We start from the raw sequence: 26,411 nt of genomic DNA on the forward strand, positions 1-26,411 counted from the left end.
TTACTAAGTTTGTCTTTCTCAATAACTACGTAGAGAAGTCTGTCAGTTATAGCTTTGACCTCTTTGAATCATTTTTCAGTATGATACTTCATAGAAATATTTCCTAAGTAGCAGAAGCTTTGAGCTCACATTGCTACCCAGGAACCCAACATTTCTGCCTTGCCTACAGCAGAAGCTTTTTATAATTGCAGTGTATAGTGTCACTAGTGTGCTTTTTGATCCTTATTTTCTACAGTGTCATGAGAGTGTTACATGAATTCATACTGTATTCGATATTTAATGTGTTCCGATGGTAGCTGGAAAGATGTTTCACTGTTTAACAACACTGGAAGTTACCATACACAGAACAGACATGGCCTGCCTCAATCTTCATTCTCTCTAATACCAGGGATCATGATCCATTCCTCTGGGTTCTGTGGGTAACAGCTATACTTGTAGTATACAGAAATTCATACAAAATTTATATTTTTCCCATAATCCTATAGGGAGAATTGATTTCCAGAAAACAATTTAAGGCAATACTTTGATTGTATATTCTTACTCATTGTGAATTCTCATTATCCAGTGAGCTGGTCTACAAAACATTTACACCGATTTTTCTTTAAATTTAGAGTTTTGTAAGTAACATTACTTGTAGGACCATCAGTAAAATTCTCCTATTTATATATAGTATCCTTTTGATGATGCCAAAGCCAAACTACGTTTTGCTTAAGCAACTCATCCGTGTTCTACAAAAAATTAAAGCCGCTTCTACGAACCATTTAGACAGCTTTGACTTGTCTGTTCGCATAGCACCTCATGTTTTATGGAATCCGACTTACAAGATCTTATTTGGGAGGGATCTCTCAAAGAAGGTAAGGGGTCTGATTTTCCCTGTGGGAACAAAGTTCTCATTGTAAATCAGGAATTGGTAATACCTCAGAAAGGTTACAGATGTTAAGGGACAGTGGAGAATTGCATTCTTCTGGTGTGGGAGATGCACTGATCTATTTCAGGAAGGATTGGGAAAGGGAATTTTTAATGTAGTTTGATGTAGTTAAATCATTTCTTTTTGGTTCTTTCCCTTTTTTCTTTACAGATATATATTTTAGATATTAATGTTTTAACCAGCAACATCCTGGCATGTATACTGGTAGTTCAAGGAGACTACAGTGAAGTTGAAAAAACATCCCGATTACCTAGTGCTTTGTTTTCTCTTGTAGACATCCTTTGGAGCACATGATACTTGTGTTTCTTTGTGTTTCCTTTTTTAAATTTTTTATTGGATATATTTCTTTACTTACATTTCAATGTTATTTCCCTTACCAGTTTCCTGTCCATAAGCCCAATTCCCTCCTCTCCTCCTCCCCAATATGGATATTCCCCCAATCCATGCCCCTGAAGCTCCCCCATATTCCCCTGCACTGGGAGGTCCAACCTTGGCAGGACCAAGGGCTTCCCCTTCCACTGGTGCCCCAACAAGGCTATTCTCTATTACGTATGCAGTTGGAGCCCTGGGTCAGTCCATGTATATTCTTTTTTTTTTTTTTTACATTTTATTTTTTTTTATTAACTTGAGTATTTCTTATATACATTTCAAGTGTTATTCCCTTTCCTGGTATCCGGGCAAACATCCCCCTCCCCCCCTCCCCTTCCTTATGGGTGTTCCCCTCCCAACCCTCCCCCCATTGCCGCCCTCCCCCCACCAGTCTAGTTCACTGGGGGTTCAGTCTTGTATATTCTTTCAGTAGTGGTTTAGTCCCTGGAAGCTCTGGTTGGTTGGCATTGTTGTTTTTATTATGTTGCAAATTCCTTCAACTCTTTCAATACTTCCTCTAATTTCCCCCAAGGGGGTCCTGTTCTCAGTTTGATGGTTTGCTGCTAGCTTTGATCTCTGTATTGGCCATGCTCTAGATGTGTCTCAGGAGAGATCTATACCTGGTCCATTTCAGAATGCATTAGTGGTGAGATTATTATAATTCAGAAATATTCTCCCCCCAACTGCACTGCTTGTCATATAAAAGCACATTGCATATAATTATATAGGTGCATATAATTATATAATTTCATATAAGTACAGTATGTGATATAATGAATAATGATAAAAGCCTAGTGTATATTATGTAATGCACTTGTAATGTTTTAGCACTAACTCCTACTTATATGAAAAAGAATAGTGTATGTTTGCATTATTTTAGGGGCTATCTTATGTACCTCAGGTTTTCTGTAGCTCTTAAGTTTACTATACCCACATGCCTTAACATTTTTACTAATTTATTTACTTTATATACTGATTGCCTTGAGTACCTTCCTCCAAGTCCCATCCTCACGACCCCCTCTTCCCATGTTTAATAATTTAAAAATTTATTAACTTTTTAATGTTTTACATTTTTTGGGATGTTACCATCAGAGAAGGCAGGCAGAAAGATAGGAAAATGAGTGTTAATGAGTTTCATGATGAGAAATTCACAGAGAATCAGTGAAGAACATGCATTTTGAAAAGGAAAAGATTGTCAAAAAAAACCCCACAAAACAACAACAACAAAAAAAAGGAAAGCAAAGGGTATATTTTACCTAAGAGTTTCCAGAAAAAAGCTCCACAGGAAGGAAGTCATGTGATATCACACACAATGGCATAGGATAGCCTAGGGAAAAGCTCGTTCCATTTAGAAAGTGTCTTAATTTGCCACCATTGCTGTGATAAAACACTTATGAAAAGCAACTTATGGAGGACAGGTTACACTTAATGATATACTTCTTGTTACCAGTTAAATACTGATTAATGTCGTGGCACAAACCGAAGCAGGGCAGGAACCTGGAGGCAAGAAGTGAAGCAGGAGCTGGGTAGGTGTTCTACCAATTGCCCTGCACCTTATATCTTTCTTTGATCAAAAGCTCAAGGGTGGCACAACTGTGGAGGTACAGGTCTTACAAATTCCATTGTTAATCAATATACCTTAGACTTCGCTACATAATAGGCAAATCTGATGGGGGCATTGTATCAACTAAGATACCCCTTCTCACCAACTTCTTCTCTCAGTCATTTTTCTATTGCTTTAAAGAAACACAAGGACCAATGGAACTTATTGAAGTAAGTGTTTATTTGAAACTGAGAGTTGTAGAGGGATTACAGTTCTTCAATGGCATCACAGAGGAGCGTGGCTACAGGAAGGAAGGAAGGACAACCAAACAGGAAGCAGAGACCTTAGGGCTTTCATCCTAGGAAGCAAACATGAAGCACACAGGGCACACTGCAAATGGCACCTAGCTTCTGTCAACTTAAATTCTAAGCAATGACATACTTCCTCCAGGAAAGCCAAGCCATGTAAACCACCCAAAATATGTAACAAAGATGGGATCATATATTATGGTGCTCAGAATTAGACAGTCAACCCATTCAAATGTTCACAATGGAACTCCACCTTCTCCCCACACCCCAGCAAAACATCAACAATTAAAGAAAGCTTTAAAGTCATTAATTTGATTCATTCATATTTATTCTGGCAGCTCATCAGCTCTGAAATATTACTTTGCTTTAGTAGTTCCTTCATTCTTTGCAATATGTATGAAATTTTTACTATGTTTAGTAAGTCGCAAAGAACTTAGAGTCTCCATTTCAGACACAGACTTCATTTCTCAGGTTCATATCTGCTGATAGTAACTGCTATTTTCCTCATCATTTTGGATTTCAAATTTTATTGATTTCAATTTGGTAAACAATGTGAAATGAGAGGACCTAGTTTTTGCCTTGTGTCATTACAGTTGTCCATTATACAAATCATGATTGACAACTGTCAAGAATTATTTGGAGAAAATGATAATATATTTTGTGAAGATAATCAGAAGTCTTATGACATCAACCTATCTTCTGATACATTAAATACTTCTGGCAAAGCAACTCTTATGATTGAAACCATAGATGACCACGATGTGAAGACCTCAAAGGCTAATACTAAAGAATTAGAGATGTCGTCTGCTGTTCCTCATGAGGGAGGTCCTACAGGTAGGAGAAGTTTTAATTAGTATTCAAATGAATGGAAGGATGTTACTATTCTCTGATTTCGTAAGTTTTAAATATCAGAGCAGCATTGGGGCACATAATGATATTAGATTATGGGAAATGTTTCTAAACAACACTCTAATGAATTTTATATGAATATGTGTGTATGTGTGTACTTATGTACGTATAATAGAAGGATTCCATAATTATCTCCTATAAGAATTCCAGAATCTTGCATGCGATATGTCTCTCACTTCTTCCCATGATCCATAAGTAATATAGAATGTCTTAGATATGAAATTATTTTTGACAAGATAACTTAGAAACAATTATTTGATTTAAAAATCCATTAAACATACTACAAGGTTATACCATGCTCTAGCAAGCTTTTCTATCTTTGGACAAAAACCTTGTTTAATGTTATTTGAGAGATAATCTTGCCAAATGCTTATCACTTGGTATGAATATTATGTTGCCCAAGATCCACTAAAACCACATATATGAAGAATAATAAAGAGGCTAAAACATGCCTGATTTAACAAGTAACAACATTCAAAATTAGATATATTGTTCACTGAAGTAATTCTTAGTTTAGAGTAAAAAAATATACTGAAAAATTAATCTTATCTGAAGTTGTACGAATCTGTTTTCTGAGAATGTTTGTCTAATGATGACATTTTATGTTTCATTTAGCAGGGCACAATGGAACAACGTCAAAATATAATGTTCCACAAGAGAAAATTCTTCATGACTGAAGAAGTTTCCGGTCATTGTATTTCAATGTTCTCTTCTACCTCCCACTAACCATAACAGAAGAGATTATTACAAGAATCAACTTCAGTTTTATACTTAACCATATTATTCACCAAAATTGTTTTACTCACTATATGTATTTTATGTTATGTATTATATATTATTCTCTATTATAATAAATACTATTGAATTATATTATTTGTTAGACTCCAATGTGGCTGATTTATGATTCTCCACAGTCTTTGGAAAATGGCATGTTCAGTACTCTCCTCTACTTCTGTTACTCAAATCTGTATTCATGTGACAGACCCACTAGAATCACTTTATTCATAGTTTCTTCAAAACTACAATGAAGATGACATTCTGAGTACTGCTCAACAAATGAAAGGTGGGGCTTTATCTGACCTAATCCTTCCAGATTCTCACAAAACACCAGTCCACATGGCTAAGAATCAACTACTTAGCAGTACAATAACATTGGACTCTCCTGTGAATTTTAGCAACACTTTTTATAAAGAAATTATATTCCCATTTCTATGAAAAGGTACTCTAGACAGTAATTTCATTAGGAAAAATAGATCATTACTTGGCTCAGGGAATCATCATTCTTTGGGTCTGATGGCAGGATGCTGCAGCTAGTGAAGTCGTTCACCTAGCTCAGAAGCAGAGTATGACGAATGTTCATATTCAGTGAGTTTCTTCATTTTATTCATTCCAGGAACTATGCCTAAGGAATAGTACAGCCCAGTTATAGTACATCATTTATGTAAACAAAAACAGAAACTAGTGACATTGAATATTCCTTCAGAGTTGTGCCCAGAATAAAGTTCCATTAATGATTAAAATTAATCATCACACATGATGAAATTAGAGGTTGATCACAGTTTTAATAATATAAAAAATGACCTGATAAGATGGTTCAGTGTCTAAAGCAATTGGGATACAGGTTTTATGACATGAATTTGGGTCACTAAAGTTTACATTAAAAAACAAACAAAACTGGGTACTTTAGCACAAGCATCTTTAGAAGCTTCTGTGTAGAGATACGATTTGGAGAACAGAATTAAAAGGAGCAACTTGGTCAGACATTCCTGGCATATTGTTCAGTAGTGAATAAAAGAGACCCTGTGTCAAAAAGAGACAGAAAAGGACCAGGACTTCAATCTGTGCTTGTAGAAATAAGCTCAAAGCTCTATATTGCCAGTGATATGCATATCTTTATACACACACACACACACACACACACACACACACACAAAGATCATGCACATTTGCACATGCACTGCATACACTCAAACATATAGAGATAGAGGATATTTCTTGTAGCATCTCTCTTCATGACTAAGAACTTTATCTGAACATCAAGCATTGTTTATGGGTGATCTCTGATGAGAGCAGAAACAATATAAGATATATAAAAAGGCCTTTTGAAAAACACCTCAAACATTCAGAAATTAAAGAGCACATTTGAAATGATTCATGTCTCTAAAGTATCAGTAGCATTCAAAAGGAAATCAAAAATTCTTACATTGCAATAACCAAATTCCTTAAAGATTGATTTCATTTGAAGAAATTAAAATGAGTAATTTGAACTCCCTTTCTGTCTGCTCCTCTTCCTGGGGCAGAACTTAATGTTTGCCCCTCTCAACACTCCACAAGTGGCAAGTCTCCCAGGAGTTCTACTACAGCCAGGGCAATAGGTAAGACACCCATCTAAATAACTGCAGCACCTGAGACCCCCATGAAGCCCAGTGGACTCCAAGAGCTTAGGCTTTAAGATCAATTCATAAATGAGCCCTCATGAAACTGAAAAGCTTCTGTAATGCAAAAGACTTCCTCAATAGGAAAATAGTCAACCTATTCTTGTGAATTGGTTCTAAGGCTTTGTCTTATTTCACCTGCTAAAAGCATGTGTCCAGAACTGAGAAAACCTGCATCCAGCTGGCTTTGGGTGGTAATAAAATATTGTCATACAGCCAATGGCTGGGCTTTTAGATTGGGCAAGAGACTGCGGGGGAGAAAAAAAATTGCCATGACAAGGAAGTAGAAGATGTTTGTGAATGGGGTCTCAGAGATGAAATGTAGGTTTTAAAGGATGTTAACTCAGGAACACCAGAAGGAAGTGTTTGCAACCTGCAGGGAGGTAAAGAATGTCCAACCATTGACCAATCTAGGCATATCAAAATGAGTTGGCTTTCATATCTTTCACTGAAGAACCCAGAGAGCTCTTGGACAGGTGCAACATGTGAACACTGGGAGCCAAACAGTTTAACTAATTTATAGCTATCACCTAAAGACTGGGAGAAAACCATCAGTAACCCTACATCAGATAGAGGGCTGATTTCGCAAATACATAATGAGCTCAAGAAGCTAACCTCCAAAAATCCAAATACCCAATTTAAAAATGAGGTACACAGCTGAACAAAGAATTCACAACAGAGAAATCTTGAATGACCTAAAAGCACTTAAAGAAATGTTCAAAGTTTTAGTTATCAGGAAAATGCAAATCAGAATGACCCTGAGATTCCATTATACATTTATCAGAATTGCTAAGACCAAAAACTCAGATGACAGCACATGCTCCTGCATTGTTGGTGGGATTGCAAGCTGGTACAACCAATCTGGAAATCAGTCTGGAGGTTCTTCAGATAATTGGACATAGTACTACATGAGGACCCAGCTATACCACTTCTGGGCGAATAACCAAAAGTTGCTACAAAACTTAACAAAAACATATGCTCCACTATATTCATAGTGGCCTTATTTGTAATAGGTAGAAGATAGGAACAACTCAAAGGTTTCTCAAACATTGACTGCATATAGACAATGTGGTTCATATGTACTATAAAATACTATTCAGCTATTAAGAATGAGAACATCATCAGTTTTGCCGGCAATTGAATGTAACTGAATATTATCATCTGGAGTGAATTAACCCAGACCCAACAGAACATGCATGGTATCTACTCACTAATAAGTGGATATTAGTCAAAAAGTAGAGAATACTTAGGCTACAACCCTCAGAGATTAGGAAGTTGAACAAGCAGGAAGGCCCAAGAGAGGATGTTTCAATCCCACTTAGATTGTGGAAGAAAATAATCATGGGAGACAGAGGAAGTGAGGAAACTGGATGGGAAAGGGGATAGGAAGGGGAAAGGGGGAACAGCAACAGGGAGGGTGGCAGGAGAAAAGCCCAGAGGGACAATAGAATGGATAGAAATATGCATCCTCGGAGGGTGTGAGGTGGGAGGGCTTTCTAGAGAAAGAACCAGAGACCTCGGAGGGAGACCCTCTCAGGACTTGATGGGAGTGATCTTAGATAAAATGTCCAGCGGTGGAGACAGGAAAGTTGAAGAGTCTACCTCCAGTAGATAGACAGGACTTCAAGTAGAGGGATGGGGTTAACAAACCACAGCCAAAATTTCTGACCCAAATTGTTCTTTTCTAAAATAACTACGGGCACAAAAATGGAGAAGAGGCTAAGGAAAAGGTGGTTCAGTGACTAGCCCAACTTGGGATCCATCTCATGGCTGGCACCAAGGCTTGATACTATTACTGATGCTATGCTATACTTGCCTACAGTTGCCTACTAGGGCTGTGTTCTGAAAGACCCAACCAGCAGCTGACTAAGACAGGAACAGATAATTACACAGAACTATTGAACTGAAGTCAGGAGCTCCTATAGGTGAATGGGCAGGATGTAAGAAGCTGACGAGAAGGGCAACCCCAAGGGATGACCAGCAGTCTCAGCTAACCTGGAACCCTAGGAGCTCCCAGCCGCTGAGCACCAATCAGGCAGCATACAGTAGCTGGTCTGAGGTCCCGGGCACATACATAACCAAGCATTGCCTTATCTGGCCTCAGTGGGAGAAGACACACCCAATCCTCAAGAAACTTGAGGCCTCAGGGAAGTGAGAGGTCTGGTGTCATGGAGCATCCTCTCAGAGACAGGTGGAGGAGGAGTGGGATAAAGTGTGAGAGGGAGGATAAGGAGCAGGGGCAATGAGTGGATTGTAAATAAATATAATACTAAGAAGAAAGTAAGAAATTTCCAATGAAAATAAGTGCAAATAAACAGAAAAGCTGATATAATTACAAGAGCAAACAATCAAGGAAACAGCATTAGCACGTGCTGATATTAAGATAATATTGTTGTAAAACTATAAAAAATAAAGTATTGTTGTCTTTTACCTCGCTAGGTCTGACACTGAGGGTCCCCAAGATATCTGCTAGATATCTTGGTCGAAACACATTCCAACTTCCTGGTGGCCCAGACCCCACACTCCATTACACTCAAATGTACACATGAAAGATCACGCAACACAATAATCTTTGACCCAATTAGTAAGATATAATTGCTCACCTAAACATACAAATCCCAGTACCATCTGAAATATTGTTAAAAAAAACTCGGCCCTGTCGCCCACCTACTCAAGGCCTGAACCTAGCTTTCAGCCTGTACAAATTAATTCTGACATAACTCATGCACCGGGAGCTTTGTTCCAGGAACTCTGAAGCCATGAGATTAGATAGCTGTCCTCTAGGGGTGAGTCCGAGAAAATGAACTCCTCCGCCCTGCATCCAGATCTCTGAAAAAAGCCACAAAGAACATCTGTGGGACCCCAGATATCTCTTCTGCCCACTCAAGTCCTGGTTAAGTTTGAATAAGTGTAGGGACCAATTACGTATTGCCTCGCCATCCCTTTCCTGGTCCTTCTCAAAAACCCTATATAAACTCTGTACTTTTGCGGTTCGGGGCCAATCCCTCTGCCTCCTGTGCGAGGTATGTATTGGTCCAGAGCTCTACCTGATACAGCTTGTTGGTTTTGCATCGTACCAGGTCTCCTGTCGTTCTTGGGCGCAGTTCCTCCCGTAGTTGAGCGGGCACAGCCCCCTCCTGAATTAAGCACGGCTAGGGAATTCGGACTTAACATATCGGGGGCTCCTCTGGGATCGGAGTGAACGCCCCATTCGACAGAGACTTTTAGGAAGTTTGAAAGCTGTTTCGGTTTTATGTATTCATGTTCAATATGTTACTGTTGTGTGTCCTCAGTGTTGTGGTGTTAGTCTTGAGTGTGTTAGGGTCAGGCCGCAGTGAGTGAGAGGGCCTGTGGCCTTGGCTTTCTTCTGTGGTATTTGTGGGATGGCCATAGAAGGGCTCAGAGGAGGGAGCTAAGGCTCTGGGAGGAGCCAAGGAGCAGCTGCCCAGGAGTCTGTGATCAGGCAGACTGATCCCCTGGAGGGATGCCTCTGGGAGGATTGGGGAGACGTAATATCTCCCCCTCAGGGTGGCAGGGAATCCACTAGGTAAGGAGGAAGGCGTGGAGGAACAAGGCGTGTGGCAGACGTGGAATCCTTCTACTTCGGTCCTATTTGTGCCTTGAGAGGAGCGCCTGCCCCTTGTCTAGAAGACTGGGTGTGCTGGGCTCCCGAGTGAAGTTGCTTTTGGTTTCTTGTTTGAGAGCCACTCTGGGCGGTGGTCTTGGCGCCTTAGTGCCTTAGTGTTTTTGTCTCTCCTGGTTGTTTTGTCTTGTTTTCTGTATTTTGAGGTGGGGATGGGACAAAAGGTATCCACCCTGCTTTCGCTCACCCTGGATCATTGGACCGAAATAAAAACTAGAGCCCACAATTTGTAGGTGGAGGTCAGAAAGGGACCATGGCAGACTTTCTGTACCTCTGAATGGCCGATTTTTGAGGTAGGATGGCCCCCTATAGGAAGTTTTGATATAGTCACCATTAGATCCGTCAAGACTGTAGTGTTTCAAGAGGGGCCCGGAGAACACCCTGACCAACAACCTTACATTCTGGTCTGGGAGGATTTGGCCTTGAATCCTCCTCCATGGTCAGACCCTGGGTAAAGATACTGGAACCCAGGGTGCTTGCCGTCCGAAAGGCAGGCAACAACAAGAAAAGTAGGGACCTTGAAACCCTGAGTCCCAAGGAGGGACCCTCAGCCCCTCCACCCAAGATTTATCCCTAGGACCCCGATGATGCTGGCGCCAACGCCCGGGCACGGGGACTGGCGGCTGGAACCCGCAGTAGGAGGGCTCAGAGCCCTGAAGGGCCTGACTTTGAGATCTTATATGAGGTCTCAGCTCCTCTGACTGTATTAGATGATGTTATTAAACCAACATGTCATAGTAATAATGATTTATATGCCAGGCTAAAAGACCTACAGGTGATACAGAAAGAAGTCTTGCCACAGCTGACAGCAGCCTATGCCCCGGGGACCCCTGAGACATCTCATCAGTTCCATGTTGGAGACGCGGTCCTGATACGGAGACATCGTGCAGGGAACCCTGAACTACGCTGGAAGGGACCCTATCTGGTACTGTTGACTAACCCCACTTTGGTGAAGGTAGATGGGATCCCTACCTGGGTACATGCCTCACACGTAAAGAAGGCCCCTGCGTCCAGTCAAGATGAATGGACTGTGGTGCGGGCTGATAACCCTCTTAAATTGTGCCTCCACCGGGGAAACAGGGAACCGGGGCAACCCTCACCAGCCTAAAACTTTCACCTGGCAAATAATCAACCAGCTAATGTCTGGACCTAGCTTTCAGCCTGTACAAATTAATTCTGACATAACTCATGCACCAGGAGGTTTGTTCCAGGAACTCTAAAGCCATGAGATTAGATAGCTGTCTTCCAGGGGTGAGTTCCGAGAAAATGAACTCCTCCACCCTGCATCCAGAGCTCTGAGAAAAGCCACAAAGAACATCCGTGGGACCCCAGATATCTCTTCTGCCTGCTCAGGACCTGCTTACATTTGAACAAGCACTGGGACCAATCACGTATTGCCTTGCCATCCCTTTCCTGCTCCTTCTCAAAAACCCTATATAAACTCTGTACTTTTGTGGTTCGGAGCCAATCCCTCTGCCTCCTGAGTGAGGTACTTATTGGTCCAGAGCTTTGCCCAATACAGTTTGTTGCTTTTGCATCTGACCCAGTCTCCTGTCCTTCTTGGTCACCTTTCCTCCCCGACTTGAGCGGGCACCGCACTCTCCTGAGTTGAGCAGGCACCACCTGCTCTCGAATTAAGCAGGGCTGGGGAACCAGGACATAACACATACTTCCCTTAAAAGCATGAATAACAACCTGTAAATACACAAAGCAGAATCTTAACATCACCTGCCATGTCTTCTCTCCCTCTCTCTCCTGTCTTCCTCCTTTCCATTTCTGTCTCCTCCTCTTCCCTCAAACTCTTCTCCCACCCATCCTTCCTTTTCATCCAATGACAGGCCTCCTTCTCTCCCCTTCCTGTCCTTACCTGTGTTTTACAATTTAAATGGAGAGAAGGCTCTGGTGAAGTGACCTGAGTCCTGTGCATGTGATTAGGCAGCTGTCCTTAGGGCAGTGGAATTAGCATCAAAATACAGATAACTCCAGGGCAAACCACAACATAATATGACTAGATGGAGACTATTCTTAGACTACTTGCAAAGTGTGTAAGAAAGACATTTAAACTTCAGAAATTTCAATAGCATTCTCCTGACACCTCTGCCCACCTTCATCAGACCTGATGATTTTGAACCATACAGGTAAGTTTCCCTTCCCACACCCATCTTCCCTTCTCAGTGAAGCCTCTGGCACAATCCAAGCTGCCTTAATCAACCTGCTATCCACTTAGCACCTCCATTCTCCCTATGCCCCTCCTACTTCCTTCATCAGACCTAAAGATCCTAAACCATACAGGTTAGCTTCACTTCCCTTATCCATCTTCCCTGCTCACTGAGTTCTCCATGGCACACCAAACTGCCCTAAACAGCATATTATACCCCCGGGACTTCCACTCTCCATCACCTCTCTCTCCTCCATCATCAGGCCTACAGCTCTTGACCGATGAACACCTGTGGATTTTGAATGATACAGATCTGCTGATCCTGTACCATGCAGCACTAGAATACCTGTGAGAAGCCTGCCTAACCAGGACCTTTGAAGTTAACCCCCATTCAGATACTTATAAGACTACAGGAACATTGAGGGACCAAGACTATCCAGATGACTAAAGGATCTCAAATGAACCCAATCAACAAAATCCAGGGCAATATGACACCTCCAAGACATAGTTACCCCACTACAGCTAGCCCTGGACATCCTACCATAAGCAACACACACACACACAAACACACACACACACACACACATAGTAACACAAACACACACACACACAGAGAGAGAGAAAGAGAGAGAGAGAGAGAGAGAGAGAGAGAGAGAGGACTAAAATCCAATTTTATAGAGATAATAGAGGCCTTTAAATAGCAAATGGATACATCCATTAAAGGAATAGAGGAAAATACAATCAAACTTGTGGAGATCTTTAAAGAGGAAACAAATAAATCCTTTAAAGATACACAGGAAAAATACAATTATACTGATGAAGGAAATAAAATTGTACAAGACATGAATGTACAAAAGAAGTGATAAAGAAAACACAAACTGAGGGAATCCTGGATATGGAAAACTTAGGGAAGAACAGAAATAACAGATGTAAGCATCACACAGAATGCAGGAGACTCTCAGGCATAGAAGACACAATAGAAGAAATTGATATAGCAGTCAAAGTCATGTTAAATCTAAGAAATTCTACACAAAACATCCAGGAAAACGGGAATACTATGAAAAGACCTAACCTAAGAATAATAGGTATAGAAGAAAGTGAAGAGTCCAATCTCCTAGGGTCAGAAAAAAATTCTCAACAAAATCATAAAAAATCCAACCTAAAGAAAGAAATAAAAAACATATAAAAAGCTTATAGAAATCCAATTATACTGAACAAAAAAAGAAAATTCTCTCACCATATAATAATCAAATCACAAAAGTTATAGGAAAAAGAAATCATATTAAAAGAAGCAAAGAGAAAAGAGCAGATAATACACAGGACAGACCCACCAGAATTGCACCAGACTTGTCAACAGAGACTCTCAAAGCTACAAGAGCCTTGTCAGTTATCTTGAAATCTCTAAAAAACTCACATGTAGGATCCTAGATTACTACACTAGGCAAACCTCTCAATCAGTACAGATGGAGAAAACAAACTATTTCAAGACAAATCATAATTCAAACACTATCTACCAACAAATCCAGCCCTTTAATAAAATAACAGAAAGAAATTTCAACCCAAAGATGATAAGTCCATCCAAGAAAACACAGGAAATAAGTAATTCCATACCAGAAAAAAAAAACAAGAAAAGCACACACAGTCTCTCTCTCTCTCTCTCTCTCTCTCTCTCTCTCTCTCTCTCTATCTCTCTATCTATCTCTGTCTCTCTCTCTCTCATACACACACACACACACACACACACACACACACACACACACACACAAACAACACCAATATCAAAATAATAGGAAATAATCACTGGTCATTAATATCTCTCAATATAAATGGACTGAATTCCCAAATAATAAGACACATGCTAACAGAAAGGATTCAAAAGCCGCATCTAGCATTCTGTTGCATACAGGAAATACACCTCAGCCATAAAGATACAATTTACCTCAGAGTAAAATGCTGAAAAATTTTCAAGCAAATAGACACAAGAAACCAGCTTGTGTAGCCATTTTATTATCTAATGCAGGAGACTCTTAACCAAAATTACTCAAAAGAGACAATGAAGGACACCTCATATTCATCAAGGGAACAGTGTCTAGCAAGATATGATCTTAATTCTGAATACCTGTACTCCAAACACATGGTCACCAACATCTGCAAAAGAAACATTGCTAAAGCTCAAATTGTACATTGAACACCACACATTAATATGGGAGTCTCCAACACCAATACAGATGTGAATGCTCACAATCAACCATCAGACTGAGCCTGAGGGAACAATGAAGGAGTAAGAGGAAAGAACGAAGGGGCTGAAAGAGTTTGCCACCCCATAGTATGAAAAACAATTCTAACCAACAGGACCTCTCAGAGCTCCCAGGGACTAAACCACTAATCAAAAAGTATACATGGAGGGTCCCATGGTTCCAGCCGTATATGTGGCAAAGAATGACCTTAACTGGCATAAATGGGAGGTGAAGCCCCTGGTACTGTGAAGGCTGGATGCTTTGTCATAGGGGAGTACCTTCCTAGAAGCAGGGGAAGGAGAGTAGGATAGGGAGATTTTGGAGGGAAAACTAGAAGGGGGATAATATTTGAAATGTAAATAAATATTTTTTTAAAAAAAGGATTGATCTCTGAAAAAATAAAAAAACCAATAAATAAATAAATAAATAAATAAATAAATAAACTTTAGAAGGCATCATCATCCCTGACATCACAGAGCAATAGTGATTTAAAAATGAATGGTATTGGTCCAGAAACAAACAAGGAGATCAGTGGATTTGAATCATGGCAAAAAAATAAATCCACACACTTATGGACTTGATTTTTGATGAAGAAGACAAAACCATACAATGGAAAAATAAAAACATCAACAAATGGTGCCTGACTAAATAGATGTCTCCATGTAGAAGAATGAAAATAGAGCCATACTTATCACTGTGCATAAAACTAACGTCCAAATGGCTCAAGGAGTTCAACACAAAATGAGATCCACTAATTCTTATAGAAGAGTAAGTAAGAAAGTCCCTTTAAAAGCATTGGTACAGAAGATAATTTTCAGAACAGAAGACCAATGGCTCTGGGTCTAAGACCAATACTGGATAAATTTGACCTCATGAAACTGCAAATCTTCCTTAAGGCAAAGTACATGGTCAGTAGGACATATCAGCAGCCTACAGATATGGAAAATATCTTTAGGAGCCCTATATCTGACAGAGTACTAATATCCAAAATTTACAACACAACTGAAGAAGTTAAACAACAACAATGCAAATAACCCAATTTACAAATGAGTTGCAGAACTAAGCAGAGTATTCTCAACAAAGGAGTCTTGAGTGACAGAGAAGCACTAAAAGAAATGTTCAAAGTCCTTAGATATCAGGGAAAAGCAAATCAAAACTATGAGGTTCAATGCTACACCTATCAGAAAGGCTTAGATTAAAAACTCAAGGAACAGTGCATGCAGATGGGAATGTGGAGAGGGGGAACACTTCTTCGTTGTTGTTGGGAGTGTAAATTGTAGTTTTCTTAGAAACCACTGGACAGTTCTATATATTTGTATAGACCCAAAAGGTGATCCAACATTCCAGAAAGATACTTGTTCAGCTATGTTCACAGCAGCTTTATTTGCAATAACCAGAAACTGAAAAACAAAAAAACTACATGTCCCTCAACTGAAGAATGGATAAAGGAAACAAACAAAAAATAATACAAACAAAAAGTGTACATCTAAACAATACTAATCAGCTATTAAAAACAAAGATCTCATGAATTTTGCAGGGAGATGGATCGAACTTAAGAATATCATCCTGAGTGAAGTAACCAAATTCCAAAATGACATGCGTGGTAGGGACTCACATACAAGTGGACATTAGCTATCAAATGTGGATTTCATGGTACTCTCCCAAGACCCAAAGAAGCTAAACAAGCAGAAAGCCCAAGCTTTTACCTCACTTAGAAGGGGAATAAAGTGGTCATGAGAGGCAGATGGAGGGGGAAGTGGGAGGGAAGGACATAGGGAGGGAGAAAATGGGGTTTAGGGCCAGGGGAGGCAAGTTCAGGAGAGATGGCTAGATGGCCATGAACACGAATAGATAAAATCCTCCATCATCATCATAAAATGTGAATTGTAAACCCATATCTTGCTTTTCCGGTGTTTGGATATCCAGCATTTGCTTTGGTGTGAGAACTGTGCTCTGATGATGCCAAGTGGTCTTGGATTTTGTTACTCCATTTACTGCGCTTGCCTTTACCCAGGAGGTTGTCTCTGGTGTTACCTAGACTTGCTATCTCTGACAGTAGCTTGACCCTCCTGTAGGCCTGTGTATCAGCACTCATTAGATCTATTTTCATTAAGCTGGATCTCAGAACAGAGAGTTCTACTCTCAGGTGTGTAGGTGCTCCTGGTAACTGGATTTCAGCTCTCAACACAGTCAGAAACCTGAAGGGTCCTGCCCATGACTGCTCCTAGATCCCTGTGCCCGGGGGGCACAGATGACACCAGGTAATTTCTTCTTGGGTTGGGAATGTGGGCAGAGAGTAGTCTCCACTGAGTTCTCAGGAGTGTCTGAACTTGTGAGGGTCCAGCTCTCTCCACCATGCGATTTGGATGCAGGTAGCTGTGTAACCAGGCACAGGCCTGACCAGCAGTTTCCTGCAATTGACTGCTTCTGTATTCCTGTATCCAGAGGCAACATGCAGTTTCCTCCTGGGCCAGGGATATGGGAGAGGTGGGCAGAAGTGGCGGTCTCAGAAATGTCTGAAATTCTGTGTGTTTAGTTCTCTCCGACATTATATTTGGGTGCAGGGAACTTGTGGGTCAGTTCAGTTCAGTTCCGGGAAACTCGTCAGACATTTTTAAGTGACAAAATTATAACACTCTTTTTTGTTCAATTTTTCTAGTTTCCAACACATGCTGTGTACTTTGAAATCTATTTTTGAGTATTTGAATATTAATTCAGATTATACATGAACTACTTCCCTGACATATACATTTATTTTCATTATTTATCAAGAAATTGAATTGGTATTGTGAACCTATCTTGATATTTTTCTTGGAAGAATTTGATGACAACCAATGGCGGCTGTTCCTCGTGACTCTGTATCTCTTGGGTGTTAAATGCTTTATGAGTAAAAGCTATTCTCTACATACTCATAGAAAGTTATATCATGTTTCTGACAGAGTGATATTCACTTAATATGTTTTAATATCCAAATTGTATGAGCAGAGTAATGAAATAAGCCAAATGATAGCTATCAATCTGTCTGTTGACCTAGCATCCATCTGGCTCTATATTCTATCTCTCACGTATAAAATGTAATTCTCATATACCTATGCTTAGTTGTGAAACTATGTTATTCCCTACAAAGTCTTACTGTTCAATAATTATTAAAAATGTAATCTTTGAAAGGCACTAGTTATAAGGAAATGCAAAGCCTGTGGAACTGTGGGAGTTGTCAGGAACCTTAGAGTGATGACATCACAGTACACCTTCACCTTGACAACACCGGGTCTCAGACTTCAGTGGTTTTCCTGCTAACTGCAGTCACCAGTTTGGTGTTCAAGAGTAGGAAGGCGAAATAAAATTTAAAGTCTATTCAAAGGTTCTCCCTTCCAGGCTCCACTGAAAAGGTATTTTTATAACTAATTTGATTCTCATGATAGACTAGTAGAATCAGGAGGTGTTTTCTCAGTCCTCCCTTTAATATGAACTAACTCTCAACTCAGCAGGGGTCTTTTGAAAAGTTACTCACTGTAACAATGTCAGTACCAGTCTTCTTTAGAAACAATGTTATTATGTGAGGAGTGATATGCTTTGATCAGGTAGGAGAATGGTTTCTAGAAATCTTTTTAAAAAAGTATGCCCAAGTGATGAGTGATTATTATGTTTCAAAATTTAAAAAAGTGATCAAGGACTCTCTGGTTTCCTCAAATTTTTAGAGTTTCCAACACATATTGTGTTCTTTGTCATCTGTTTCTGGGTATTCGAACATTAAATCAGATTTAATTTCTCTTATCAGGAATTTGAGTTTCTATAGTTTTTTAACATTTTTTTATTTTATTATTTGAAGTGTGTGATGACAATGATTGGCTTCTGTATCCCTTTGATGCTTTGATTCTCAGAGATACGAAATACTTTCTATGTAAAATATTTGGTGCCTCTAGGGGCACCAATGGAAGGGGAAGCCCTTTTCCTGCCAAGGTTGGACCCCCAGTGAATGGGATTGTTGGGGCGAGGATGGTAATGGGGGTGAATGGAGAGGAGAACACCCACATAGAAGGGGAAGGGAAGTGGTTAGGGCAATGTTGGCCTGGAAACTGGGAAAGGGAATATCATTTGAAATGTAAATAAGAAATACCCAGTTTAAGAAAAATGGGGGGGGGGGGAGATAGAGATGAAACAGGTTTTGGGCAGAATTATAGTCCCTTAAAGAAAATTTATATCATAAAAATTACATTGAATGATCATTTCACAGTACAGAAACTACCAGAATGTTAGTCACTCCATTATTACAGGGAAGAATTTCAATATGGATAAGAGTAAACGTGTTCAGAGGAGGCTGGAAGGTTCTGAGTAGTGAGAAAAAGTTAAAAGATTTGGTATGGGCAATGCTTGGTAACGGAGAAGGAAGAATATCAGGAGTGAAACATGAGGATAACTTGAGTAGGAGAAACTTAAAATTCCTATAGGTGGGAAGGGGTTCTATAGCTCACATAGCACACATGATAGAGATGTTTGGAGAGATACAGGAATCTATGTGGAGACTTTAGAGTGTACAAGTATTTTCACTTCCCAGGATCCATGTTGTTATCCTTGAAGGACACATAGGAAGAGGAAGGGAAATGACACCTTTATTTGGACAAGACCAATTCTCAAATATTTTTTGAGTGCTGGAGTATTTGATTATATTTCTGATTTGACAGTGATCTAATGTATTATAACACTTTTGAAAGCTTAGCTGAACCTCAGGTTCATGAAAGCAGAGGCCTTTGGCTTGAGTTGTTTAGAATAATACAATTGTATCTTCAGAAGACAATGAATGCCAGCTGCTCATGTCTAAGTTTTCACCATTCAAGACAGTGTGGGGATGAGACAATCACATTAAAAAAAATTTCTGAAGGAAGCAGACATATAAGCCAATACAGGTAAAGCCAGGCTGTTCACATGTATAAAAAGCAGTGTAAAATTATTAAGTCTGATTAGATTTTTAATTTCTTACTATCTTTTTCATTAGCATATAATTTATGTTAAGAGTTACAATTATCTTGTAATGTCACATTTGTATTTATTTTTTAATTTTATACATATATACCATATATTAACTGTTAGCATTATAAATGTTTTTGTGCTATTCCACAGAGCTTCTCTTTCAGATTTATTTACTCTGTTTTAACATCATGAACTCTTTAAAATTTAGTATCAACATTGGTCTAATAACTTACCCACTGTGTTTTTGTTCTTTTAGTTGGAGACCTGTATCAGGAGTACTGTTAGTTTTTATTCTATGTGGAAACCCTTGTGAAGGAAGACATGGGGGAAATACATCGAACCTTGCTCTGTCAAGGCCCTGTGGAACTCACAAGTGGCAGGAAAAGGAATAAAAGATATCTCTCCTTATTTGATGATGTTTTGGTTGTGTCTACTAACCTGTGAGTATATGCAACAAGCATTCCTTACTATGAGAGACTACACTTTAATCAGCCTTTTTTTGTACAAAAGTAAAATAGTATTTTTTAAATTTTGTTTAAAATAAAAGATTATACTTACTTCATTACTTCATTATCACAACTTCTTTTTCCTCTACTATGGTTGAAATTTGGTTTGACAAAATTTTTAGGCATTTTTAAAAAAGGAATTATTTATCCTGCTATTTGAATCACAGTAAGAAGATATGTACAAGCACATGCTAGTAATTCTAGCATTGTTAAAACTGACTTAGGAGTACAGAAACTTTTTGGGATATGTGGACTATACAGTGAGACATGTTCTCAAAATAAAATATTCAAAACACAAGAAGCAGGTGTAGACATAGAAGCAAGAAGAGAGAGACCCAGATTATGAGCGTTGCACACAAGGGGCAACACATGTAAGCCTCTTGACCTCATAGATTCCAAATAAGTATGAAGAGGCAAAAAGCAGCTCCTATCCCTACTGACAGTAGCTACTAATGAGGGGAAAGAGCAGGCACTGAGTAGTTCCTGGCTGGTGATTCTTCACATGCTAACGGAAACTGCTGTGATTAAATGAGGCCATACACATGGTTGCATTGTAACTTATAATCATGGTGGTATTTTCTGGAACCACATCACATATAATCTTCACTGGCCATGATTATAGCCTTCATATTATTCTAGAATCTATGAAGCTGGTATTGACGTTATCAAGGAAATAATTTAATTTTTGTTTGCCTTAGTTCCTATATGGTTTGGAGCACAGACATCAATAGTATAGTTTATTCAGTTTAGGGTATAAAATTTTTGGTCATCCTTAAACAATATTCCTGAAGATCTACTTCAAAATGTGAGAAAATAAATTGTTCAGAAGAGAATTACTCTGAATGATTCAACCAATTGGGTAAATTTGGCTTTCAACCCTCATTAGTAATTGTAAGTTACTTGCATAGAAAATGGTAGTTAGTATCTGACTGATGCAGAATCAAAATAAATGAATGACCTGACTATCTATCAATATGTCTATCCTTCTTGTTATTTCTGATCAACTCACCTTTGGTCCACAGTTGGAAATACATCTTTTTAAAAGACCGCAATTGACTCATTTGAATTAAAAATATGTATATACCGATACTGTGCCTTTTAAGTGTAGTTTGTGTAAGTGATTTTTGAGATAAAGGAAACAAAATGTTCTTGAAAAACCATATATTTGTTCTATTTCACCTGTGTTATTATAATAATTAAAACTAATGTGAGATTGACATTCAAATTTTGGAACGAGCATTATTAATTTCATAGGAAATGATTGTCAGTTCCGTTTTCAAGGTAGATTATCTCTTATCAGACACTCGAATTGATGATTTTAGGTTCACATATATGCTCATATATATATATGTACATATATATATATGTTCATATACAATTAGATGTCTTGAGTTTGAAAGAAAATATAAGTACAAATGTGTTATGATTGAGACATGTGTATATGTTTGTGTGAGAGTGTGCATATAATTTATTATTTTTATATTTACATGATATGCTTCTATTTTGATTGTTACCTGTTACATTAGATACTGTGGGAAATCATTCCTGTAATATCCTGTTTCAAAAATTTACACATTTTGATGTTTACAATATGTTTATATAGGATTGTTGAATCAGGGTTTATACTTGTGTTATATTATCTCCTGAATCTGAGGGAGGCAGAGTCAATATCCTCAGTTTTGGACCAACATAGTTGGTTAATAGTGTCAAACGCAGAATTACAAACCCAAATTAACACACACATACATTATTAAATGTAATTAAAAAACAAAATTTTAACCACTTTTTTTTGGTATGGACATTAATGAAATGAATCAAAATGTTTCCAAATTACCAAAATTAAGGGAAAAATCTTCAAACATATGGTTTTCTAAAAATGTCCTATATATAATATACATAGTGTATTCATTCTAACATTCTCCATTCAGAAAACGATGAAGCTAGATCTATTTGTGGTCAATGAGAAGCTTGTGTCCACTGACTTCTTTCAGTACATGCTTAATTGAATTTCATCTGCCATGGCTCCCATGGCTTGAACTGTTCCTGAGTGATAAAATGGAGGAGTCCTCCTCTGCTCTGGAGCAGGATAACTAGGTATTTTCTACAAGCCATTCCAACTACAGTGCAAATCAAACTAACAGAGATACCTGATTCTCTTTCCAGGACTAAGAAAAAGTTTAAGATAAAATGTATCATCCCACTGAATTATCTGTGGGTGGTGGATGATGTGGAACTTGTCAGGGCAAATCAAACCTGTACTTGCAAGACCATCTTCTTCTACTGGGCCACTGGGAATGCTTTGGCCACCTTTCGGTAAGTCCTACAATGTGGACCTGTACTCACAAGAGGATACCTATAGAAACTGTGGGCAGCTCATTGCTTTGTAATTTATAGGTTAAACCAATTAACCAGAATTTGTGCAAAATAAGAATTCATTTAAGTCTGATTGTATACAGGTTGCTCTTCTATGATGATCCTAGTTTGTCTATATTTTCTACAACATACATTTCATGTGTAAGCATATTCCTTAGCTTTTGATCTGGGTTTTTCACTAGGAATCCACAAGATTCTTGGGGCAGAATGGAGGTACATTGTCTTTGAAGAAGGATGTGGACAAAACAAGCACTTACTATGGCCTCCACATTCTTTTTCCCATGGTATTATCTAGGATTTGAAAGTACACAAATTGATTTATCTCCAATTATACTGCTTAATAAAATTATTTTGACCAATATCTCAAATACTTCCCTATTAATTTCTATTAAAATAGTATTTAATTGAATAAATAAAAGTAGTTCTTTATTGACTGCTCAAGTATTTGAATGTCTGTGTAGCAGAATATCACTGATATCTAATGGTCAACAGACAAGGATAAAGGTCAAGGAATATGGTTCTATCATACATACAGGTAGATCACACACACACACACACACACACACACACACACACACACAGAGGCATGCAGGCACACGTACATGCACGCACGCACATATGCACAGAGACACAGTAGCTTATTTTGATATGTTTTAACTCTATGGCAAGGCTCTTCTAAGCCTTCCTCAACTTCCATGCCCCTTTTCACACTCCCAGCCCAACACCTCAGAATCTGCCCTCAAGTTTGTTTGCTCAGTTACTATAGTTCTAGCTCAGCACCCTAAATCTACCCTCAGATTAATTATATTTCTGATATCCTGCCTGCTCTCCAAGGCCAGTTGGGGAAACAGCCAATGGCCAATCCATCTCAGATCTCACAAGGGTGGTGACTCCCTCTGCAGTATGTTGAATCTTTTTCACCTCCCCTATGTCTGGTAGTCTTCCTGTGGTAAAACTGGAAGTCCTGCCGCTTCCAATAAGCACACTGGCCTTTATCATTGGGTGAACTGTTAATAGTAAAAAGGGAGAAGAAAATTCTGGGAATGAAAGATCTTTGCAGGATGGAAAGAAGAACAATGTACACAGAAGGAAACACAATACCTGACAGTGGGTTGTGAGCATGGGGAAGAGGAATAGTGCATAGGGAAGGGGTTGCTGTTTGGATAAGCAAAACTTTGATCATCAGGACAATGTTGATGACTGTAAGACACTGAATATCAATGAGGTCAAACGCATTCAGCATGTCCTTTGCAGTTTTAAACTGTTAGCCTTGTGAGTTCATTTTTAATCCATCTTCAATTAGAGGATTACATGCTACAGTTTCATACTTGTGGGCTTATTATTAATTTGTACCAGGAGAGTTAATGTGATGACTCACACAAATGAAGGACCACCTGTCTTGTGTCACCAATTCTGTAATTCACACAAGGAAATACATAATATTTTTTTCTTAACAGGCATTCTCCCTGGATTAAGTGTGATCAATCCAAAGGACATATACCTTACCCGTCATATAATGTGAATAATGTAACCTTCCTATGCGAACCTGACCTCACACTAAGAGGGCACTGTCTTAACTATCCTTTTATACAGATGAAACTAAACTAGGAATAATTGTTGGCCCAGTCATGGTCACACTGCTCTTGGAACAGAGTCATTTCTTGATATTCCCAACTAGTTTCCACACTTAGATTCAACTTCCTGTCATACAAGTGTTCCAGTTAAGCATGTCATTCAGACGGGCAGTTGCATGAAGAATACAATCTACACGTGCACCCTCATGATAGCCATTGTCTTACAGGAATTTTCTGTATAATAATCTAAAAGTCTTAAGATTGTCAAGACTCTAATCTTGTTTTTCATTTTAACATTACAGGTCAAAAGAACAGAAAGTGCAATGGTATACTTTCCTTACCAGGTAATTTACTTGTGATTATACTTTAATTCCATACTGACAAGGGAATTACAGTTTGTGCTTCATTTCATTTTTAAAAATATTTTTGGTGGGTTGTCTCCAACTACTTTGTTGACCAGATGGTCACTCAATATTGTGGTCACTCAATATTGCTTTAGATTCTCCTACCTATCACACATTTATTTAGTTTTGAGGATGTTCTGCCTTCAATGTTGTCTCTTTATATTGGAGTAAACAGTACTCTTCAGTCTTATTGTAAATTCAACCCCACAGAACTTACTCTACCATGTACATTCAAACCATCTGCTAATTCCCTCTTTTAGGTAAGGCAGATTTTTGCTTTTCCTTGTGTATTTGTCACAGAACATTCTCTAGAGTCACAGAATTTAAGCACTGTGCATATTAAAGGAAACTCATGTGATGACCTTCTTCTGTAGTCCAACTAACCCAACAGTGAGCAGCTGTGAATTGAAATCTAGTAGCTGTTCAGTCCGTGAGGATAGTTTATTTCACCTGGTCTTCTGTATGAACTGGAATCCTGAAGCAGTAGATGTTCACAGTTATGTTGGCAACTAATTATAAACAGGCAAAGAAGAGTGAGTCTTCTCTGAATGTCCTTATTTAGGCCACCCAACAGAAGGGAGACTCAGATTAAAGGTGTGTACGACCACACCTAGGATGGAACCTTGCTTTGTGGCAGGCTGACCTTGAACATACAGATCCACTTGCCTAAATCTCTAGGTATTAATCATGGCTGTGTTTTACCTTGCCTTGTCCTTTATGATCACTATGCCTCAAGATGACCATGTCAAGGTCAAGTTAGCAGCCTGTGTGTTCTTGCCTCAAGAACTGGATCACAGGTCTACCCTCTGTTTCTGGATTGTAGTTCTTTCCACATGTACTCAAGCTGACAACTACTTTGCAAACAAAACGTCCTGAGGAATGGCTTTTCTTCCTAGAGCAATGTGCTTCCTAGATGAAGCTGACCATGTCTTTGTTCCTGAAACATTTTAAATATTCCATAATCCAATAATGCATATTGCTGAACTGATTGTCTTGTATTTAACACTAAGAATGTACTTTTAAAATATTAACAGTCATTTTCTTAAAATAAGCTACAATCTTTTTAATTTTACTTTATTGTTTGTTTTTATTGCATTTGAGCAGATCTATCAATGAAGCCAAGAAGGGGATCAAGAAAACTTTCCCACTGCACATATTCCCTGAGGATATCCAAACCTGTGACAGTGTATGTGAATACAAAACCAAAACTGATACTTCAAGTTCATGACTAGCAGTGAGGCAGGCAGTTTGTAGAGTTATAGAAGACAGAGACGTAAGAAGTGGGTGGAGGTTAGAGATAGTAAGCATTTACGTATATGAAAAGCAATAAGAAGGAAGATTATTCCACATGCTAATGCAAGAAAGAAGAGGAAATATTTTTTCTTAAATGCCTGAAAATTAAGTGAGGTAGTTGCAACAGCATACATTTCCTGGGCAAGTAATATTATTGGAATTAAACTGCTTTTCCCCTGCGTTCTTATTGCTTATATGTGAACATATATTGTTGCTCGATTAATATGTATTTTAAAATACTTTTCTAATCAAAATATTTCATATTATATAAGATAATCATAAACACATTTTAAACAATGCCAAATATTATCAAGAAGTAATTTGCTCTGCACATCCACATTGTCGTAACATTTGATCTCTGTACCACTGTCCTCGGCCCTTTCTGTTTGTCTCTCTGCTCCTCATACCTGCTTTGGAAGGCCCGCTACATAATCAGGGCTCTTTATCTCATATTTATTTTAATGTTCTAGGCATAGGGATATTTTTCATGTAACTTCTGTTTAGAAATAATTTTTATTTACTTACCATTTGTGTGTGTGTGTGTGTGTGTGTGTGTGTGTGTGTGTGTGTGTGTGTACACTGCTTAGGATAAAACTCATGACCTCACACAGACTAAATAGTAGTTTTATTGTTGCATTACACACATAGCGATTAAATAATTGTCCAATTTTGACCTATTTTTATAATTGTTCTACTTTCACTATTGGGTTTAGTGCAGATTACAAATCTACCTGTTACGTAGCATGGAGAGCATTGAAGACAT

The 26,411-nt window shown here is 38.7% G+C and overlaps 2 protein-coding genes across 5 annotated transcripts in view; both read left to right on the forward strand.

Annotated features, from left to right (window-relative positions):
- The window catches only part of LOC102550446 (rho GTPase-activating protein 20-like), a 38,170-nt gene extending 33,240 nt beyond the window's left edge, over positions 1-4,930 (forward strand). For 3 of the 4 annotated variants that reach the window (XM_087637249.1, XM_087637259.1, XM_087637252.1), the window contains exons 17-19: positions 671-854; positions 3,742-3,982; positions 4,673-4,930. In XM_087637249.1, the coding sequence (XP_087493375.1) occupies positions 671-854; positions 3,742-3,982; positions 4,673-4,734 (487 nt within the window). In that variant the 3' untranslated portion in view covers positions 4,735-4,930. The remainder of the gene's footprint in view (positions 1-670; positions 855-3,741; positions 3,983-4,672) is intronic. The other variant, XM_087637258.1, reaches the window with a different exon arrangement.
- A 12,875-nt stretch (positions 4,931-17,805) lies between these two features.
- Positions 17,806-26,411, forward strand: part of LOC120100814 (rho GTPase-activating protein 20-like) — a 32,666-nt gene continuing 24,060 nt past the window's right edge. Inside the window, exons 1-5 of the mRNA XM_087637267.1 lie at positions 17,806-17,919; positions 19,755-19,938; positions 22,168-22,317; positions 24,254-24,295; positions 25,460-25,541. Coding sequence (XP_087493393.1) covers positions 19,820-19,938; positions 22,168-22,317; positions 24,254-24,295; positions 25,460-25,541 — 393 coding nt within the window. The 5' untranslated portion in view covers positions 17,806-17,919; positions 19,755-19,819. The remainder of the gene's footprint in view (positions 17,920-19,754; positions 19,939-22,167; positions 22,318-24,253; positions 24,296-25,459; positions 25,542-26,411) is intronic.

The sequence above is a fragment of the Rattus norvegicus genome, chromosome 2 (genome assembly GCF_021556685.1).
Source record: "Rattus norvegicus strain SHRSP/BbbUtx chromosome 2, alternate assembly SHRSP_T2T, whole genome shotgun sequence".
In the NCBI taxonomy this organism is placed as follows: domain Eukaryota; kingdom Metazoa; phylum Chordata; class Mammalia; order Rodentia; family Muridae; genus Rattus; species Rattus norvegicus.